The sequence below is a fragment of the Cupressus sempervirens genome, chromosome 5, assembly GCF_028749045.1.
Source record: "Cupressus sempervirens isolate cs-2001-9-10 chromosome 5, ASM2874904v1, whole genome shotgun sequence".
In the NCBI taxonomy this organism is placed as follows: Eukaryota; Viridiplantae; Streptophyta; class Pinopsida; order Cupressales; family Cupressaceae; genus Cupressus; species Cupressus sempervirens.
In genome coordinates, this window is record NC_143122.1 from 65,881,493 (window position 1) to 65,904,842 (window position 23,350).

General features: G+C 32.2%; 1 protein-coding gene across 1 annotated transcript in view; it reads left to right on the top strand.

Moving 5' to 3' along the window:
• The first annotated feature begins 3,423 nt into the window (after positions 1–3,423).
• The window catches only part of ZR3 (Zim17-type zinc finger protein), a 46,241-nt gene continuing 26,314 nt past the window's right edge, over positions 3,424–23,350 (top strand). The window contains exon 1 of the mRNA XM_089828625.1: positions 3,424–3,811. Coding sequence (XP_089684751.1) covers positions 3,739–3,811 — 73 coding nt within the window. The 5' untranslated portion in view covers positions 3,424–3,738. The remainder of the gene's footprint in view (positions 3,812–23,350) is intronic.

Consider the following 23,350-nt stretch of genomic DNA (forward strand, 5'->3'; position numbering starts at 1 on the left):
CGAAGCTTCAAAAACTTAATCACACAACATACTTTTAGGTGAAACCCTCTCCAAAAAATATCTACTCAAAGTATACCTTTTTAGCTAGTTACACACATTATCAATATCTTACAAAGACAAAATAACATTAGAAGTACTTAAAACCTCAATTCCATAATATTTTTTGATTGTGTAAATTCAACTAAAAATGATGAAAACTCAAAATCACGTCTATGTAAGAGCTAAAATGCATATGATTAGACAATTTGTGCTAGTTTATTAATTAATTTTAAAATTACAGTACATTTATGTTGTAAATTTTAATTTAATTTAATAAATACAAATAAATTGTCTATTCAAGTGAGTTTTCGTCTCTATAAAGACAAAGTAGGCAGGATTCCCATTAGAAGGGCTAAAACTCTATTTTTGAAGAAAATGGCGGTCCTATGAATAAAATTTATTTTGCTACAAGATTATTTAGAATCTACTCTTCAAAAGTAAGAGTCTCCACTTTTTAGCAAGTGGGTGAAGAAGAAACAAGGTTAAACATTGATCTACCAACTTAGAAGTGCTATTTAGTGCTCGTTAATTTTTTTTATAGGAAATGGGCCAAAGCTTAGATTATTTATTATTATTTGTTGAAAATAATTATAAATACGTGTTACCATATATTTTATTTTCATTTTTTTAAGATTAAAAATCCTTTTAAAAAAGAAATATTTTTTATTTTTAATGTTCAAAATATAGAAACCAAAAGTTCTTATTAGTCCCTGGAAACTTTAACACTTTTACTTTTTAATTTGTTTGTCCAATTATAACACTTTATTATTCAATTACTTTTTGAGCTATAAAATTTTCATATTTATTGTATTTAAAATAATTCAAAATAATATATTTATTGACAATTTGCGTGGTTGTTTTGCGAGTGCAATTTTTTCCTTTATTTGTTTGTCCAATCAAAACAATTTATTGTTCAATTACTTTTTGCAACTATAAAGTTTTCATCTATATTATATTTGAAATAATTAATAATTCATAAAAATATATTTATCTTTATTTATTTGTCTAATCAAAACAATTTATTATTTAATTTTTTTTGCAACTATAAAGTTTTCATCTATATTATATTTGAAATAATTCAAAAAATATATATTTATTGACAAATTGACTTGTTGTTTTGTAAGACTTTTAATTATTTATACACAAAATGCAACATATTACTTTCAGCACTTTATACATTTTATTATTGCATAAAATTCATATTATTAGTTCCTGCAGGAATACTTATGCATTCATGTCAATCCAAATATGTCATTAACACTCACCAATCAAATCTAATAATTTAAAAGATTATATGAGATTTCAAATGTTTATATCTTTTTCTAATTTTCCATTAATTTATAAATCACATTTTTCATCCATTCTATTGGTCTATACTATTTTTAGTGGGGGAGAAAATTAATTTTCTTCAAAAAAAAATACAAATATTTTCTAACAAATTCATTTGCATTAATGAATGTATTAATTATAACTTTATCTTTTCCACATTTGTGACAAGTTGATAAAATTTTATTTTTTCAATTATTTTATCTTCCACCTCACATAACATGTCCACCTCACACAACATGTCTAATCAATATTAATTATCACAATCTATTAAATATTTTTAATTTCTTATTTTAAATATATTTACTATTAGTTTTACATTGATGTTTATTTTTTACTATTTGATATAACTTGTTCTTAAAACTTCATGTAATGCATAAGTTCAAATTATATATATATATATATATATATATATATATATATATATATATATATATATATAACTAATAAATATGTCTTTTTAATATAATTTCAATATGTTATATCTTTGTATTTGAATTTCTGATTTTTTTAAAACTTTTCTTTTTTATTAAAAGTAGTTAAATTATTACTATTATTTTACTTTTATAAAAATAAATTAAACAATATTATTTTTTAATCATATTTTATAATAGTGTTCAGTGTTGCAATTTTTGAATTATATTATTTATTATTATTAATATTTTTTATTTAAACAATTTATCATTTAGTTTAAATAAATTTAAAATTTAAATATATATTTTAATATTAAATTAATAATTATATTTTATATTAAAAAAATACTAAAGAAATAACCACAAAATATAAATAATTCAATTCTAAAAGATATATAAATTATTATTAGGTTTTTATAAACTATGTATTAAAATAAAATAGTTATATTTTATTTCTTATTTATTATATCATATTTATTCATCAACATCAAATTTATATGTATTACATCTATTTATTATTTACAAATGTACATATTAAATTATATAGATATTATTTCATAATTAAAAATTACTTAATTTTATGAAAAATTTGGAAATACAAAACATTAATAGTAAACCTTCTCTAATTGTTTAAAATTAAACAATTAGTTTTACTTATAAAATATTTTAATAATCCAATACATTTCATTTTTTCTTATAGAAATGTGAATTTTAATATTAAAAATTAAATTCTTAGTTTCATTAATTAAAATATAATATATTTTAATTTTTTATTATAACCATGATTTTATTTTGACTATTTATTTTATTAAGAAAAATAATTATATTTAATTCTTTCTTCTCACACACAACTTATGTTGGTATCACTCTATCTTACTATTTTATCTCTCTTCCTCTTCCTCTATATTATCTATCCTTTTTTCCTTTGCATATATGTTTATGTTGTTATTGTTGTATATTGCTATTTATATCTATCTATATCTCTATCCTAGTTTTTGTCCAATGGTAATGATTAAATAAAAATAGCGTGAGTTCCATTTGATAATCAAGATGAGAATAATACATAGTTGGGGGAGTTATTCCAACTACTTATGGTTGTCTAGTAGCATGCATGGTATGCTTAAACATATAATGTGATACTCCAAATGCTTCATCGCTTCTTCAAGTTCTATAATTCAAATATTGGTATGAATATCTTTCCTCATTGCACATAATTTAAGTTGTCAATGTAGAAAGTGCAAATTTGTCTAAAGCATATGTATCGATCATAGTATGATATTAAGTACTTAGTGCGATATTTGAGACTTTGGCCTCTTATTCTTGCGCTTAAATGTCCAAAGATATAATAATATAGCACGAGAACTTAACAACAAAATATGAGCCATCCTATCAGATCACAAGCGCATTTCTAAGACGAGAACTTAACAACAAAATATGAGCCATCCTATCAGATCACAAGTGCATTTTTAGGCAAAATTAATGCATTCATAATGTTAATTTAGATTCTCACTCATTTACACCTCTACAACCATTATGCGTTAAGCACGAACATTGCGTCTCTTGTTTACGCTTTCCATCGTTGTTTTAATAAGATTACCTACCAACTTCCTTGATTTAATAGTAAGTTGCACTAACTAGACTACAGAATATATGAATTCCCTGACTTCAGAATATTTCTAAAAACAAGAAGCTAGAAGGAGGAAGCCCTCCTCCATCAGACCCCAGTTTTATTGCCCTATTGGATAGATAGATTTTATCAGGGGTTTCTCTCCTCGCGATGTTCCCTTTCTTCAGTTTTCCTGCCCGTTAAATTTGTGCTGCCACAAGAACGATCGGTGGAAACTATCGGATGCTTAGATTTTTATACATATCCTATAAAACTCAAAGCCGAGGTACAGAATTCAGAAGTTCAAAACATCCGTTTCAAATTTAAGGGTGGACTGAAAGTTAAAAGTATTGCATGGCTTTTAGAAATTTTCTCTTACGAGCTTGGAGTAACTGTACCCGGTCTGTAGCTCGCCCTTATGTAGCAGGTGGGATTTTTTTCTCCTCCCTTCCAATTAACTTTGCATTTTCAGTGCTCGAAAACCTGGATAGTACAGAATGTCTAATTTCTTATATGGAATATAAGAGTGACATTACGGAGAGAGTTGTTGGATGTAGATTTCTCTCTTTCATTTGGGGCTCAATTTTCCCAGTGACAACATTATATGTTCGCTCTTTAATTATTTAAAATTTACGTTTATGGTTGTGAATGTATGCGGCAATTGAATGAAAATAAGACCTTTAAAACACGAGTGGACTTGGTAGATGCCAAAGTAGACGTGACGTTCTGAGTAAATTTGAAACACAATAAGATACAGATTCATATGGTTTTGTGGCTGATTTTAGCTTATAGATGGGATATCTTATAATTGGCGTTGCTTTGCTAGCACCCTTCCTCTCTCGGTACTGATATCCTTATAAGTGCGTTGTCGAGTACCTTAGCTTTTGCCTATTTTTCATGTATGTGGTTTGAAAAATCACAGAGTCACTGCAACTAAATGACATTATTCAGTACCGTAGGTTGAGAGTTTCATTCCACCACAGTATTTAACCATAGTTTCGCGTCTGATCTTAGCTTATAGATGTAATCTCTACTAATTGGTGTTGCTTTGTTAGCACCCTCCCTCTTTCGGTATCAATATCCCTAAGTGCAAATCACAAAGTTGCTGCAACTAAATGGCATAATTCAGTATCCACAGGTTGAGAGTTTCATTCCACCACAGTATTAAACTATTGTGGTCATGGTAAAGAGGTTTGTTAGTGTGTTTTGGGTTTCTGGTAGATTGCTTTAGGCACCTTCTGCGATCCTATTACTGATTTCTTTCCTCCCTTTGGTTTGGCCATTTAGGCATAGTGTCATTGAGGGGCACAGTTTTAACATAAAAATGACTTTCGATTCTCCGTAGATGTCAGGTAATTCCTGAAAGTACTCGAAGATGTTGGCCCTAGATAGTGAACAACTGAGCATTCTCAAAGTAGGAAAGAAATAGGCGTTACTAAAATTCCAGTTGTGTTTTTTAAGTTCTGCTAAAACTGCTGAAGTCGGTTCTAATTTAGGGGTGCTGTTGTTACTATCAGCATCCTGAGGTGTAATTTTGGTGACTAGTTATTGATGAGACCCAGCTGATATCAGCAGATAGAGAGGTATGCTGATCAGATTTGACTACAATATGCTTCTGTACATTGAAAAATCTATCTTATCTGCTGGAGTAGGTTTCTTGGTTTCTCTGCTAAACCGTAAGAACAATCTCTATCTTCACTTTCTGTAAATCTGCTGGTACTTTGAAGTAAGGTTTTGTGGCAGCCAATGGACACCTTCCGATTTAGTCGCTTTATGTCAGTATACAAACAGTTGATTACTTGATATGGTTTATGTACATGGCATCAAGAACTTGATATTGATCTACAGATGAATGGTAAACCCTCAGTTACTGATTCGCAGCTCCCAGGCCTGGATGCAGAAGTGGGTTCGTCCAGAAACTGATTTAGATCCAGATGCCCTGGATGCACTTCCTGTGAGCACTCAGATGACATCCGGGAGCCTCTGCAAGAATCCACGCACCCAGATGTCAAATTTGAAGTTTTTTTTTAAATACACTTTATAACCTGTGCTTTAAATCATTTTTTGCTAATCGTTATGATTCTGATTCAGATTAGTGAATTTTGATTCTTGATTGATGAACATTGAATCATGAACCGAATATTGATTTTGTAATTGTAATGATATTTTGATTTGCATTGGAATCGTGAACATAGACGTATATGACATGGATTATTTAATATTTACCAGATATCTTGATCAATGGTGAAGTATCATACTATCAAATGATTTAATTTTGTATATTTCTTGCAATTGTTTGTGTATATATAGTTAGATATTTTGATCAATTGGTGATGTAATGTTCCCTTTTTGTGAGGATCTTGGATCTTGCTGTAGAATCGCAAGTGCAATAAAAAATACAGAATGTAATAGTTAGAATTATACCTTTACCAATAAATCATCTTGAGATCCTACAACCATGTTGGATAATACTTGAAATATAATTCATAAGATCAGTTATTCCTGTCAGGGTTTGTAATCACACACATGATTACAAATATGCTAAGTTGCCACTTTTGCTCTTGGCATGTGAAATCCAGGAAATGGTTTGCTGTAAATGTTGATTTGGTTTGAATTCGTCCAAAAGTCTGTGAGAGTCTGTCAAATTCGCTGGAAAGTCCTGCAAAGGGACCTGGGTGAAATTTTGATAGACTTTTGCAGACTTCTGATTTCAATGCAGGAACCCGTAACAACTTTCAAGGAAACTTGAGCGAATTAGACCAAAAAGCACATTTTCATTGACTTCTTCGAAAAGTTTATTTTGCTAAATTATGTCTATTTGACCCTCCATTTCTAAAGGTGACTACCAAAAAGACCAAAAAGATTGTTTTTTGTCATTTGTGTATTTGTGAACAAAAGATTGCTTTATGTCATTTGTGTATTTGTGAACTAAGTGGTGTATAAACTTTTTATATAATGTATATATATGTAGTTTGTAAATATTAAAAACACATATTCTTGTATGGATGAACCCAAAACGAGTCTAAACCCAACCCATTTTTTTTCTTTGAAATTTTGAATGAATTTCAAACCCAAATCTTGAACCCAAATTTGTACCCAAATTCAAACCAACAACTTAGCAAATATGTAAAATCATCATAATTCATTAGATAAGTCATGTTTCATATACATTCATCACAATCGGTTTTGAATGAGGGAGCATCATAGGTTGGCCCAAAGCAATCTTTGTACCAATCCCAAGAACAAATATATCATCCCCCCTTGGCCCCAAGTGGTAGACATAGTGGAAATCCATCATGGGGTGGTCCACCTAGTGCAATGCTTGTCTTCGCCTCCTTGTTCATGTTGCCTTATTCATTTTTTAGTATTCAGTTACAATAGGGTTTGAATGAGGGAGCATGATGAGTTGGCCCAAAGTAATCCTCACACTAAGCCAAAGAGCAAACATTCACCCTTTTCTCCCTAATTGGTAGGCACATTGGACATCCAACATTGGGTGGTCTACATAGTGGGGTGCTTGTATTTGCCCTCCCTATTTATGTCTCCTTATTCATCCTCGTATTACTTTTGATTCTCCAACAATCAACCATAATAGTGGTTGGAAAGGAAATCGTAATAGGGTGCTTGGAAATCCTTCCTATCTAAGACTAGGAGCAGAAACGCACCCTCTTGGCCCAAAGTGCTAGGCACATTGGAATCTAGCATGGAGTGGTTTTCTTAGATGGTGATATTGTATCTGCTCCCCTCTCTTGCATTTCTTCCTCTTCTAATGTGATTTATTGTTGGATTATAGCTGGATAAATAATTTAGAATATGCATTTCACATCATTAACTATATCAAACACCAGGGTTACCGGAAATGCAACCCCCCGACCTCTGACACGTGTATTGCCGTATCTGATATGGATACGGAGACAAAACGGAGCAAATACGAGGGAAAATCTTTTCCGCCCGTTTTTGGAAAGATGCCATTTACAAATCTGTGCCAGAAACGGTGAAAATAGATTTCGGAAAAATTGGAGCCGAATGTTGAAACTTAGAGCCCAGAAATCAATAATGATCAACAACAACAAGAATAGAGCTCAAAATTGAAACAGTAAACACCAGAAATATCCTGGGAAAACCCTTCAAGAATGAAGGGAAAAACCCAGTTACACGACAAAATATATCTTTATTGATAATAAAAATTCAAGTGTACAATGCCTATTGCTTAATGCGATGTGTATAACAAAAGAAGAGACTCTTCACATTATAACCGAAGGTCTCTTGAGATTCTTATAACTCCTATAATTAAATATGACTCTTCAAATATTCATGCCTCAATGCATGAGAATGACACGTCATTTACATTTAATGTTACAAATTAAAACTTATGTGTCTTTTTCAGCTGAACATAACAATAACGGTAATAACGTTCATATTTACAGGGATAAAGATCTGTATCGCAGCTACCATCTTTAACACTCCCTCTTAGCCAGAGAGAGATCTTTGGCTGAACAATCACACAAGACTACAACCAAAATGCTAATGATGAAATTTTATCCCATATATCCTATTAGATTCATGGAAAACTATAACAATCAATCATATTCATGGAATTGCTCAACATGAAAGCTTGTAACAATTAATCACATTCATAGAATCTCTCAACATGAAAACCTGTAACAATTAATCACATTCATGGAATCACTCAACACGAAATTTGTAACAATCAATCATATTCATGGAATCACTCAACATGAAAAGATTTGCAAGACTCATAGCTAAGCCTTTGTTCATGGACTCTCTCAACGTAAACTGTCATGGAATCTCTCAACATGACATCCAACTCACATCACGGAATCTCTCAACGTGACGACATCATGGACTCTCTCAACATGATGTTCACTATCACATAGTGAAAGAGTTATCATAGCTGATCTTACAATCTCATTTATTCACACACGAATAAAATAGACAATAACAAACTAAGATTTGATTCCATTTAATTCTCAAATTTTATAAATACCACAAGCATCACAAGCATATGAGAGAAATAAGGGACTTCCATAAGCACTCCTTTTTAATTATGAAGCCTCCCTCTGAAGCTAAAATCTCCCTCTAGAGCTATAATCCTTTGTTGCATCCTGCAATCAAGAAAGATTATTAAAATCAAATATCAATGCTAAATATAATCACTTTTCAAGTAATATAACCATAAATACTCATCTCTTCGTGGTCTAATCTCTATAAACACACATATACAAAGAGGTTCAAAATGATGCCTTAATAGCTACTATAAATTTCATGGCATCAATACAATTATAAGAATATAATATAAACATCACAGTAATACTTATCTCTTCAACTCCATGCAATACTATTTAACAACAAAGTCTCACTTTGTAGCAAAAGAATGCAATCAAAGTGTCGACTTGACACAATCTTGCATGAGATAATGACCAATGTGCACCCATGGTGGCCATGTATAAGATCAAGCTTTCCTAACCATCCAACAAATTGTTGATCCTCCTCCTCCAAAAAAAAAAAACAGAGTGAAATTTATCTACAATCTTCAGATAAAAGAGCTTTACACAAAGATACTCATAAACTATTCCTCAATATTTTATCAAAATCTGAAGACTGTAAGCAAATATCACAAAAAAATATGCCGGAGACTTCCCTCTGAATGTGACTGTGAATAAACATTCTCAAAGATCTTATAGCATCCATTTGCAACCAAAAGAGATTAGTAAAATAATTTTGTCATAAACTTTCCAAATCTAACCATTTCATATATGACAATATAGTAGATGACTTTAGATAGAAAGATAACATAGAAAATACTTGGCTTCCCCCTTTTTTTTTTCGTCGAAAGTTACGCAAATCTCTCCATATGTGGCACTGCGTACAAGAAATCATCACCATTGACAGTTACTGAAAGTAACAGATCGTTAACGCATGAAAACAAGAATATGAGGAGAGGCTATTAGTTTTCCAAACGCCCGTGCACATCTTGTATTTCCAATATCCTTAATAATTTGTCACCTCTAATGGGAGATCAAAATTCTTCTGGTACACAAATCCGTTCACTTCCTATAGGGCCAAACATTACTTCATCGGGTATGATTGATGCTTTAATCCTCGATAGCAGATTCTTTGACTTTTCTTCAGAAAGAACCAAAACGCTACATGAGATCCCCATGTCGGTTATGCTAAAATTGATGGACTTAAATCTGTCCAAGAGCCGCCTCAAGAAAACGGACAAAATTCCCGTTACCATAACGTCTTTCATATTGATCGCAAATAGAAGAACGATGATTAACAGGAGGAACTCTCTGTGTTCTGCAACTCAAAATACATGAACATACACAAACATTTCTCCCGATAATCCTGATGAAGTTGCTATGAGCTATGAATTACAATCAGGATGATGCTCTTCTAGCGACCAAATCTACGATGCAGAGAAGGAAGAACCCCAACTCAAGGACCTCTATTCGGTATTCCCACCATTGAGTTCTGTTAGATTTGGTGACTTCACTGAAAATTAAAATAGCCGCAAACTTTCCTCTACTTTGATGTTACATGCTTCTCCTTGCATAAAAGATCAAGTCTCGCAATAGATTTATCTCCACCAATACATAAGAATGAAACATAAAAGATAGAGAAATAAATGAGAGAACCATCGTGGATCATTAAGGATGGTGACAACAAATACACCACAATGCATTGCATATTTGACAATGGTTAATTGACGTGACGACACATAATGACTTGACCTTTTGAATAGATGAACGCACAATCTCTTCAGAATCATGCATCGATGTCTGACATCATACATTTCATGCAAAACCTCTTTCGAATATTAGCGGGCATGAAAAGTATCAGGGGTATCCATGTTCCCCTTGACCAATGAAAATGTTATTATTTGCAGATCACAGATATCCCTTCAATTGAAATATACAAATACTTCAATAGATAAAATCAAGAACCGACTAATATACTCTGAATCATTTAATATATATTCAGTAATAAGTTAAAACAAAACTTATCTTTATATTCAAGCATTGACGGTTACAAGGACTACAGGCTATGGTACTTTCATTGTTACTTTGAACTCTGTATCCAAACTTTAGATACTCTGATTGAATAAATATTCATCCACCTTTAAACTTCACCATGCAAGACTTGGTCCTGTAACTCCATTCTCGAGTATACAGATGCATAGATATGCAAATCATAAGACTCTTCCCCCGAGTGCTATCATCCAATGTTTCGTGAATGATTTACTTTTACTGACCCATGTGAACACTTTTCAACTGGCTCTGATACCATGTTGAAACTTAGAGCCTAGAAATCAATAATGATCAACAACAACAAGAATAGAGCTCAAAATTGAAACAGTGAACACCAGAAATATCCTGGGAAACCCTTCGAGAATGAAGGGAAAAACCCAGCTACACAACAAAATATATCTTTATTGATAATAAAAATTCAAGTGTGCAATGCCTATCGCTTAATGCGATATATATAACAAAAGAAGAGACTCTTCACATTATAACCGAAGGTCTCTTGAGATTCTTATAACTCTTATAATTAAATAGGACTCTTCGAATATTCATACCTCAATGCATGAGAATGACACATGCCATTTACATTTAATGTTACAAATTAAAACTTAAGTGCCTTTTTCAGCTGAATGTAACAATAACGGTAATAACATTCATATTTCCAGGGATAAAGATCTCTATCGCAGCTACCATCTTCAACACCGAATTTCTTTAGTCGTTCGGAAAAAACTTTGGTTAATTATGATTTAGTAGGAAATATAAAATAGATTGTCATTTTTTTCATGTTGATTTAAAGAAATATCCACACCAGGTTGCCGTTAGATTGCCGTAATCGCTGGGAAAAACTAAAAAAAATGCAGTTATAAATAAACCCCTCAAGCGATTGATAGATCAAACGTTCAAATGGCATTCTGAATATGGGCGTTTTGCGTCTACTCCAGCCTTGATTTCTCCTATGCGTGGAATTCCAATTCGTCTGCATCCTCCATCGTTTTCAGCGCTTTTCATCGCAATACAGGTAAACCGTAACTTGTTAATTGTTTTAAGTTTGATTTTTAAAATTTTTGTTTATATGTTAATGATGTTTTTTAATATAGTTCAAATTAAATTTACAAATTACATTTCTAAGTTTTATTTTACAAATATCAAGAAAATTGAGTAAATGAATATAAAATTTAATAGTATAATTTTAATAAATTAATATTATTTAGTTTTTAAAATAAAATAAAATAAAAATAAAAATTACAATAATAATTATTAAAATTTAAACTAGTTTTATATTTATATTTATTTTTTATTTTTTTAAATTTAAACTTTGTAAAAATTAATAAATATTAAATAGTATTATTAATTATAGTAATAATATGTAATAATTCATAAAGCCTAATAATTGTTTTAGACTGTAGAGTTACCATTAGAATATTAAATTTATATTTCAATGAAATTAATTAATATTATGTGTTGATGTTTCTCAGATCTGTTGCAAATGTAATGGCATTGCCTGTAATAAGGTATATGTTTTCCATATGCAACATCCTCTAATTTATATTGAGCATAGGTGAATGAATAGACATGTCTATTCAATAAATAGATAACTAATAATACAAACTTAATTGTGTTATATATATATATATATATATATATATATATCTCAAATAATATTATATCTCATATATAATTATATGTATAACCATAGAGTTATCCGACAGAAGCTACCAAACATTAACACTCCCTCTTGGCAAGGGAGGATAAACACAAAACAAATATTACACCATTGGTAATATAAGGATATCTCAAAAGTTTTCCACAATTTAATATCGCGTATGATATCAAGAGTATTAATCTCTAGAATATCAACATATGATATTCATCAATTACTCAAACTTAGGGTAAGATATCGCATTTGATATCAAGAGTCTGGATCTCCCAGAATATCGACGTCCGATATTCACCAAGTACTCAAATAAGATTTGATATCACATTTGATATCAAGAGTATTGGCCTCCCAAAATATTAATGATATTCACCACTTACTCAAAATGTTTAGATATCACATTTGATATCAAGAGTATTGGCCTCCCAGAGTATTAATGATATTCACCACTTACTCAAAACGTTTAGATATCACAATTGATATCAAGAGTATTGGCCTCCCAGGATATCAATGATATTCACCAAGTACTCTAAGAGTAATGGCCTTCCAGAATGTTGAGATACAAGACATTCACCATTTACTCAATGTATTTGATCTCATAATACAAGTTTATTGTAAGATCGCCACCTTACAACAACTTCTCCCAAATACAAGTGATGACCATTTGGAAGTCGTCACTTCCTCATGATGTACACAAGAGATAGGTCCATATAAAAGTCACATGGTCACAGTCCTCTTGACCGTGACAACTTATAGATCATTATAGAAACCATCTCAGCATGGTTTACTCCCTCTTAATCAATAAAATCGGGTTTACTGAAGGTTAACCAAATAGCATCCTCAGTCTTCTCCCTTTGAATCTTAATCTCCCTCTTTTTCCTACAATACCATTCTCAAAAGAAAAGATCAAAGCACATAGTTTTTATAGTATGTATTGAAATAAAAAATAAGAGAGAGAATACAAGGATAATAATAAATAATGATAATGATATTAACATATAATATCATCTTTATTCTCAAAACAATAGTATTATCCTATCCTTATTATTTAAAATAGCATTCTTATTTATATTTAGTATTACTAAGAATTTTATTCTATTTTATATTCCTAATAATCATATTAGGAAATTTTCCCATAATAATATTATCATGAATATTAGTATAACTTTATAAACATGTCAGCATACTTACCTTTTACATACATATAGTTGGGTCCCACAATTTTGTTCTATACCAATCATTTCGAATAGCTTCAGCATGTACTATATCTATGGACACTTATCCTTATTTTGCCATTTTCACATTTGCTAAGGTATTGTAATAATGTTTTCAACAAATTTGATCGCAAATGCCCCTTTCTAAGTAGATCAAATTTATTTTGACACTATGGTTGTCATAACATACTGTGGATATGTTGTAACATGAGCTGCATTGCATGAGACCACAGTTCTCCCTGCACAATGATTTCTTGGTGAGAAATAGTGAGTCTTTGAATCAAGGTTCATCCAACAACATTCACTCATTTCAATGAGTTGCCTAGCACATTTAATAACCTCGTGAGCATGGCTTTTCCAAACAATCGATGCACTAAATACTCCCAGTCGTCCTTCTCCACAGTACTCGCCTCCCTCTAATACTGACTTATTTGTCTTTTCTTTTCGCTGCAAGAGAAAATTGATGCCACTTTCGGCACACGTCCCATGCCAACAAAGTTCTGACATTAGAGTTGGCATACTTTCTACCATATACATTTGCATACGTGTATTTTGTTGCATGTATAGTTTGCATTCATTAAGTCCTTTCTTTGTATTGATGGTAATATGATTTGGCTGACATTTTTCACACAAGTTGGAACAACAAAACGCTATATTGGCCTAAATAGTGGATTTAGCGAATCATTGATATCATCAAATATAAAGCGTTCTTGGCCTGAACAATGAATTTGGCGAATCATTGATATCATCAAATATAAAGTGTTCTTGGCCTGAACAGTGGATTTATATTTGATTAATAGGTGCGCCAATTGCACAAATATCAACTCTCGCCTTTAATACTTTATGGTGGCCTAGACATCAAGAGCATCTTACTATTATCTTCATACACAATTTATGCGCTCCATTCCTATTTCAATGTTAGCTTCAATTTGCACTACACACAATTGTGTAGAACTAATGAGAGCTTACGGTTTTGATAGAAAATGCACAGGTGCTGAGAGAAACGCACATCACGACCCTTCTTTATTTTCACAATTAAATCTCTCAGAAAGATCCCTAAGACCAACTAAGCTCTGATACCATGTTGATGTTTCTCGGTTTTGCTACAAATATAATGGCATTGCCTGTAATAAGGTATATGTTTTCCATATGCAACATCCTCTCATTTATATTGAGCATGGGTGAATGAATAGACATGTCTATTCAATAAATAGATAATTAATAATACAAACTTAATTGTGTTATATATATATATATATCTCAAATAATATTATATCTCATATATAATTATATGAATAACCGTAGAGTTATTTGATAGAAGCTACCAAACATTCACATTATGAGTATATTTAATTTATTTTTAATTAATAAATAATTTAGATTTAAGTTTCAAAGTTATATTCTTGTAAAATTAAATTTGAAATAAAAATTATTGCACATATATTTAATTTAATCATTTTATAAATTATTATTATAATTTTAAATTTGTGCTTTATAGCTTAATGTAAATTTGTTTTGATTTCATAATTTTACTAATTTTTAATTTTTTTCAGGAACCTAATTATGGCGTTATCGTCAGCAGATGTTAGAGCATCAAAAAATGACAAGTGGATCAAACCAAATGCTAAATATCCATTATGAAAACATGTGCTAAATATCCATTATGGAAACATGTAACCATCATCGAGAAATTTCAAGGCGGTGAAGGTTTTAAATGGAGGTGTCATGAGTGTCTGATTGATTATAACAGTTCTTATACTAGGGTTCGTGGACAATTTTGTCACATAAAAGGTATAGGATGTGAAGTGTGCCCTGGTCCAAAGGTTGATGGTCAAACAGGGAAGGGATTGTCACGTGAGAAGATTGCAAAGTACCAAAAAGAAGAGGATGAAGCTAATAGTCAAGTTATAAAGTCAAGACAAAGGTCAAGTCTCAATAGACCTCCTTTGCATCCAACTTTAGGAACATTTGCTGGTGACAAGAGGCGTAATTTAGGACCTCTTGAAAAGGCATTTAATTTGCAAAGTTGAGAGGATACAGATCAGAGTATTGCACGTTGTCTATATGTGAATGGGATTTCATTTAATGTGGTTTGCTCGCCATATTGGCAAGAGATGGTTAGGTCTATTGATGAAGCTCCAAAAGGATACAAAAGCCCAAGGTATGAGAAGGTTTGTACTACTCTTTTGATTAAAGAAAAAGAGATTATTGATAGACAATTGCAAGTGATTTGAGATTCATGGAAAATTTCAGGGGTTTCCATCATTTGTGATGGATGGAAGGATGCTAGAAATAGGCCACTAATCAATGTGGTTGCAATGAGCCCAAAGGGGGCAATGTTTTTGAGAGCAGTGGAATGCAAGGCTGAAGAGAAAGATACATAGTTTATTGCCAACATTCTAATTGAAGCAATTGAATTTGTGGGGCCAGAAAGTGTTGTTCAAGTGATCACAGATAATGCAAAAGTATGCAGAGTAGCTAGGTTGGTCATGGAGGCAAGATATCCAAAAATTTGGTGGACTCCTTGTGTAGTTCATTCTTTGAGTTTGATGCTACAAAAAATTGGCAAAATTCAATGGATACAAAAGATTTATGAAGAAGCCAAAGAGATTTAGATGTTTATTTGTAATCATTACATGTCACAGGCCATTTACAGACAATTTGCTAAGCTAGAGTTGTTAAGGGTAAATGTCTTGTCTCAAAAATATTCAATTTGTTTTTCTATTGAAATATATTTAAGATTTATATGGTTTTAAAATGTTTTTATTTTATTTTATTGAAGGTGGTCGAGACACGCTTTGCCACACACTACATTGTTCTCAAAAGGCTTGTTGATGTCAAACAAGCTTTAAAAAGTATGGTGATTAGTGACATTTGGACAGTATGGAGACAATCACAAACAGATAGAGCAGATAATGTCAGGTGGTTAATTCTTGATGAGGATTGGTGGGCTCAAATAGATTATTTACTTTCACTGAGCCAATATACACCCTGATTCGTCGGTGTGATACTGATAAGCCACAATTAGGTGACATCTATGATTGCATAGATACAATGGTGGAGCAAGTTAGAGATATTATTATAGAAAAAGAGCAAGATCCCTCTGAATTTTTTTATAAGCAAATATATGATGTAATAAAAAAAAGATGGGATAAAATGACAACTCCATTGCAACTTTTGGCATATGCTTTAAACCCTAAGTAATACCATGCTGATATGTTAGCATTGCCAAATAGGACAGCACCAAATAGGGATGTTGAGGTTGTTGAAGGATATAAAAAAGCTTTCAAGAAAATGTTTACAGATCCTAGAGTTGCTGCGGAGATTCGAGATGAGTTTGGGACATTTGCTTCCTCTAATGGAACTTATGTAGATGTTGATTCAATGGCAGATAAAAAAGAAATGGATCCTAAAAAGTGGTGGAACTTCCATGGTGCCATGACTACACATTTTCAAAAGCTAGCAATCAAGCTTCTATCACAGGTTTGATTTTTTACTAATTATTCTAATAAGAATTATTTCTTATTTCAAATGTTTTTGATTGTTTGTGTCTTTGTAATTGTAATTTTAATTTATAATATAAAACTCTTTTATTGCAGGTTTCTAGTTCTTCTGCATCTGAGAGGAATTGGAGTACATATGGCTTTATCCATTTTGTGAAACGAAATAGGTTGGCAGCCAGCAAAGCAGAGGACCTTGTCTATGTGCACTCTAATCTTTGTCTGTTGTCACATTCCTCCACAGACTACATCAAAGGACCTAATAGACTTTGGGATGTACAACCTGAGATAAGTGACATTGATGTATCCACAAATGCATTGACACATCTCAACCTCAATGTTGAGAATTCTGACATGGTCAAAGGACCCTTCGCTGAATCGTCAGTGGGTTTCGAGAGTCTAGGTGGTGGTCGTACTCAATCCAGCTATCCTAACTCTTTAGAGAATCTTGATGATCTAGATCTCGAGTTTCAAGAGAACAGTGATGATATTTTTGATAGCATGCGATTCTACCAAACCATTTCTGTATTTGAATTTCGTTTTAATAATAAAACTATATCTAACTATAGTATTTTGGAATATGTTGCAATTATGTGTTCATATTGCTTTCATTATAATGAAAAACTTCTTTAATGACTCTGAAAATTTGTTTATATATATATATATATGTTTTAAGAATCTTGTATTTGCCGTTCCCAAATAAGAGGTCTAAAAAACTGGCTGTACCCGTACCCGATACCGTACCCGTGTCCATGCAACTCTGTCAAACACATAAGAAGTTAGACAGTATCTTTATCAGGCATACACTAAGCACGTATCTCATGTAGACCACCATTGACCAAGAATGCTATTGCCTGTATTAAGTAGTAACCACTGATCTGATCTTTGAACTGCTCTGCTACTTATGAGCACCATGGTAATTCCATTATTTGCTTGTCTGATGACTAAATACTATTGCTGCATAGTAATCTCATTGTTGCTTTATTTACACCACTGTCTCTGCTCTTTCTGAACACCATGCTAATTCCATTTTTTGCTTGATTGATTACTACATACTATTGCTGCATGGTAATCTGTTTGTTGCTTTATTTACATTGTTGTCTTCTAATTAGGATAACCGCTGCTTTTAATAAATTATTGTTGCTGCTCATTCCTCAATGCTTTGAAGACTTATCTTTGCTTATATCTGCGGTACATCCTCCCATATTTTATTGACTTCTTGCTTTCTATACCCTTTCATGCCTGTATAAAGAGGCGACTCCGCCAAGAGAGGCATCTCTCCAAGTGGTTGGCCTCCCTCAACAAAACAGATTTAATTTAAATTGCAATTGTTTTGACTTTTACCCATTGGCAGCTTTCCCCTATCTAAGTGTTCTTTGCTTATTTATTTTTGAAGAAGCTTGCGATCTTATTTAATGGGCCGCACTTTGACAACTGGCTGGTCCTTCCTTATGCCATAGTTAGGCCTTTTTTTAGCAAGTCACTATTATTACTATTAGTAGAGTCTGCAATCCAAGTTGGGTGCATGACAGTTGATGGCAGTATAATGTGTGTGCATGTGTGTGAAGCATGTCCAATTGTGTGTAACAAGTTCAGTTGTACATGACATCAAGATTCAAGTCTAGACATTCACATAATGCATCAACTTTGAGAACAATGTTTGTGTTTGTTGATTCAAGTATAGCAGCAATAAAAAATTCACAATTTTTTAGACCACAGGAATTGGTTCAGCCCCCTTGTAACCCGCAGTGTGCTGAGCAAACATTTGAACGTGGCTGGTGATGTTGTAGGGACATTTCTGGTACCACAAGAAAGAGGGGATTGGACCTCATGACCATGTGCCTGGAACAGGGTGCTTTCAGTCAATTGAGCCAGGATTTCCGCCCTAAAACATATATTTTCAATACAAATTCAGATTTACAAGAAATAATGACATAAGCCTTGAAGACTACAAAGTTTCTATTGAAAGGCATACCGGCAAACAAAATAGATATAAAAATATTCATCTAAGCCTCCTATGACTGCACTTCATTTTATATCAATATGAAAATTGGCCTCTGGTTCTCACTCACCACTGTATCATATGTGACTCATGTAATTGGACCCCAGCCAATCCCTGTTATAATGCCTTTTCATTAATTTTTCCAGCATTGATAAGATCAACTGTCAAACGTATACTTAATTCTCTGTCTTTCTGAAGTCACAAGGTGCCATGAATTGTAACCAACATCTGTGCCCATCTAGTGGAAGGTTGTTCTGCTTCACTAAGTGGATGAAGTTGTGTGTGGACCAGTTCTTTGTTGCAGCAAAGAAATCATTTACTTGTGAGAGAATGTAGCATCCTAAATTGAGCAATACGGTTCTAGTCCTTTGCTACACCCAATTTTAGTGTCCAAGGCTTCCATGCATTAATTGGTCTTTTTCGGATGCAATTAATTAATTAATATTTAAATATTTTCCATTTAATATTTAATTTATATTGAAGATCGTTGACAAATCTTGTGCTCATTCGAGCAACAACATGACGCTTACAAGCTTATTTGAGCTTCTTATGAGCAACCACACTAGAAATATCAATTTAGAAGACTAAGAGTCGCAACTTAGAATTCCACAAAGATGTCTGTCTTGGGGTTTGGAGCAGGGTCTCCACAATGAGAACTCATTGCTTCAACCAACTAAGCTAAACCCCTTGGACTTAATAATTTAATTTATGCAAGAGGCCTCCTTTAATTATGGGCGTGCCCCTTTAATTAAATCCTCCAATTGCAAATAATTAAATAATAAATTTAAATACAAAGCTCCATTTATTAATTCAATGAAATCAAATCTCTGTGAGTACCCTTTAATGATGGGTGTTTCCCATTTATTATTTCAATAATTTGCCTCCTCTTGCATACATAGGCCCTATTTCAAACTTGGGTTGCCTTATGTACTTATTTTGATTCCATACTCAATTTCGTGTTCATTTTCCAAGTTCTTATTTCCCAATTGGTTCCTGATTTAATTTTCAGCCCTTTTTGTTTGGTATAGGGTTCCAAATAAAGCATGGGGCGAAATTGGTTGCCTCATATGTCAGGAGGCGCTCCATTCCACTTAAATGTGGCCCAAATTTAGATTGGAGTTTGTTGTTGGGTTTTTAGTAGGATATTCAAATCCATGTTAGCCCTCTTTGACTTTTGAGCTTTGCAATAGATTTGGAGAGGTATTAAAGCAATGCTATCTCCCTCATTTTGGCGTCTATGGCATCTCATTTCTATCCATGTAAGCATTCAAGCATTAAAGTCAAGGCAATATATTGACATTGATATTCAAGCATGATAGACAAGGAGTGAAGTTTAGATCAAGGTATTTGTGAAGGCATCCAAGATCTTCTTTTCCTAGATCCAAGTTCAAGACAACATTGCAAGCATCTTCATGAGCAATTCATACTTGTAAAGGTATAATATTTTATTCAAGTCTCTGCTGCTAACAACACAGCATTCCTTTTATGCAATTTCAATTCAATCTCAAGTTTAATTCCTAAAAAGGGATTTGACCAAGGCAAACCCCTTTCTCCAACCAAATTTCCCATTGTCTATGTAGTGAGAGGTGGCAAAGATATGGGATCAACCATATGTAGTCTGACAATAGGTTACGAGTTGCAAAACTTTTATCAAAATTACTAGGACTAGGATGCCTCTTGTTGCTGTTTCCAACTGATGTTTGAGATACACCTAAGGGTTTGCCTTTGCTTATGATTGGTTACCTCTAAGCAATGGCCAACTTGCTTGAGAATTCCATATAAATAAGGATGTTCTTCTTCTGTTTGGGCTCTGCAAAAGCCAAGGAGACCCCTCTTGTAATACTTTTGCTTATTGACAAGATTTAATCAAGTATTACACATTAAGCAAATGGTTCTCAGTTTGTTGGACCATAATGCACATGAATCCATCCAAAATTGGCTCTATTATGGTGTACATCATTATTGCATATTTGAGAGCAAGAACATTATTCTATAACATAAATAGAAAATGATTTTGATGATTTCATGGTTGCTGAAACTAACAAGATTATGACCAGTGCCTATGATCATTAGGACATAGTTTGATGCCTGATGAGTGACAACAAGATTACAGAAGCTCTTCTACAACTCAAGCTTTACTTAAGCATCAGTTGTTCACACCACATGTCATAGCTTTAACAAATCATTGCACTTCTCAAATAAATGTTGCAATTCACAGTAAGTATTTAAATTCTTTCCTTGAAAGAAAACAAAACTATGCATGACACAATCATGAGGAATTCATGAGGACAAATTCATCTCTTTTGAACATATAAATTCATACAATTAAGAGAGAAAACTACAGGAGGCAACACATGGTGAGATTTTCATTAACACTTTCAAAATACAACTTATGCTAATCAAACAAAAGACACAATCCCAGAAAGTTACAGTATATGTAGTGCCTGCCCCTAAGTCTCATTTTTGTTATCATTGTCAAACTCTTTTAGCGCTAATTTTATGTTGATGGTTAGCAACATTGTTGTGAGACTCTCAGATATTGTGCTATGGATTTAGTTGATATGTGATGAGATTACTTAGACTTTATATTTCATGTATGCATGATGATTATTATATTGTTTCCAGCTATTGATGCTGATTAGTTAGATGATTTATTATCACGTGTTTTCTTATGGATACTTACCCCATACTTGCATGTGTATGGTGTGCGTGTTTGCTTTTGTATGACATGTCTAATGCGGTTAAGGAAGGGAGTCGTAGTCACCTGCTAGTCGGGATCTACACAATGCACCACTTCCTGCCATTGCTTGTTTAGTTTAGTATATATTGTGCTTGTACATGCATGGTTTTTATGCAGGTTGCAGGTACCGGGTATCGACTTCTCTGAATTGCCAGGATGAGTGTACCTTATCACATTATCTCAATGGTAAGAGAGGGGAGATAAATTCTCAAGTCCAAATCCCAACCCTTTAAGCCATTTGTTCCAATTGAAAATTAGGACAAGTATCTGAGTTGAGTACCCTTCGAATACATCGGATGACGTAATTCGTGATATTAACCCTTTTGGTTTGATTTTGTATGTGTTTTGTTATGATGGGTTTTCGTATTTTATTTTATGAGTCTTTGATGTATTTTCTATTAATTAAGCCTAATTAAAAGATTTAATTAATGGAAAATTAATATAATATTTTAATATTTGTTTTATTTAATTAATTAGGAAATTAATAAAATAAAATAATTAAATTTGAAGATAAAAGTTATAATTTTAAAGTTGGAAAGTAATAATATTTATTTAAGTTAATAAATATTTTAGCAATTAAGTTTTGGAAATGAATTTAAAAGTGGAAAATATATTAAATTATTAAAAGATTCTAGATTTCATGTGATTAAAATATAAATATATTAAGATTAAATAAGTGGAGTTATTAAAGTTAGTGCATGAGATTTAATAAATAAATAAATAAAATTGGAAAGAGTAAAGTAAATATTATATTAATTATTGTGCATTATTTTAATGTTTGCTCACATAGGAGTTTGCAAATTCTCGAGAGTTGTCATGTAGACAACACAGGAGTTTGCACTCTAAGAATGCACAAGTTGTCTACACTTAGGAGTTAGCATATTATTTGAGCACATGGTGTCTACAACCTTATGACTCATCTAGAAGGTTGGAGAAGACTCATGCTTAGTTGTCATGCTTATCTTCTAGTTTTTTCTAGACACATTCTAGATGCATCTTAGAGGCCTTTAAATAGAGGCTCTCCTAGTGTGTTTGGACAAGCTTAAAAGCTTACATGCATTTGAGAAGCTCATAGGCTTCTGCATGCTCATATGCTTTTATAAGCACTTCTAGTCACGTGGGAATTTTGGTTGGTTCGGTCTTGGAGGAATTGCGAATGTTGGAGAAGGAAGGGATTCTCTATGGACTTCTGAGAGATGGCAAATTAGCATCAGTGTCCAGGTCCACTCGTGATTTTCGCTTATTCCCTTTTTACACGTTTTCTCTTCCTGTCTTCATCGTGTTTGCTAGATGACTGCTTGGATAATTCTTGTGATGAATGTTTAATTCAGATTTGCATGTTGATTCTCTCATTGTGTGAAGAAATCAATAGAGAACTCAATTAGAAAACCCTAGCTTCCATTCATGAATAGAAATTAATATAAATCGGGTTTGGGTTTGAATTGTAATAGAATCAAAGATTTGATTAGACAAGGGTTTGTATGAAGAATTTCTAAGTTAAATTTATAGCCAATCCCATTAGAAGAATTATGGGATAATTTAGAGACAAATATTTTAGCTCTTAAAATTGGTAGCCCTTTTAAATTATGTATATGTCTCATTTTAAAATACACATATATGTACAAATCCGCATACATTTCATATATATATATATATATATATACATATATAAAAATAGTAGTGCTAATTTACAATCTGCGTATATACATATATATATATATATACATACATACATATACGCATATATACATATACATACATACATATACGTATATATACATATATATACACATATATTTATATATAA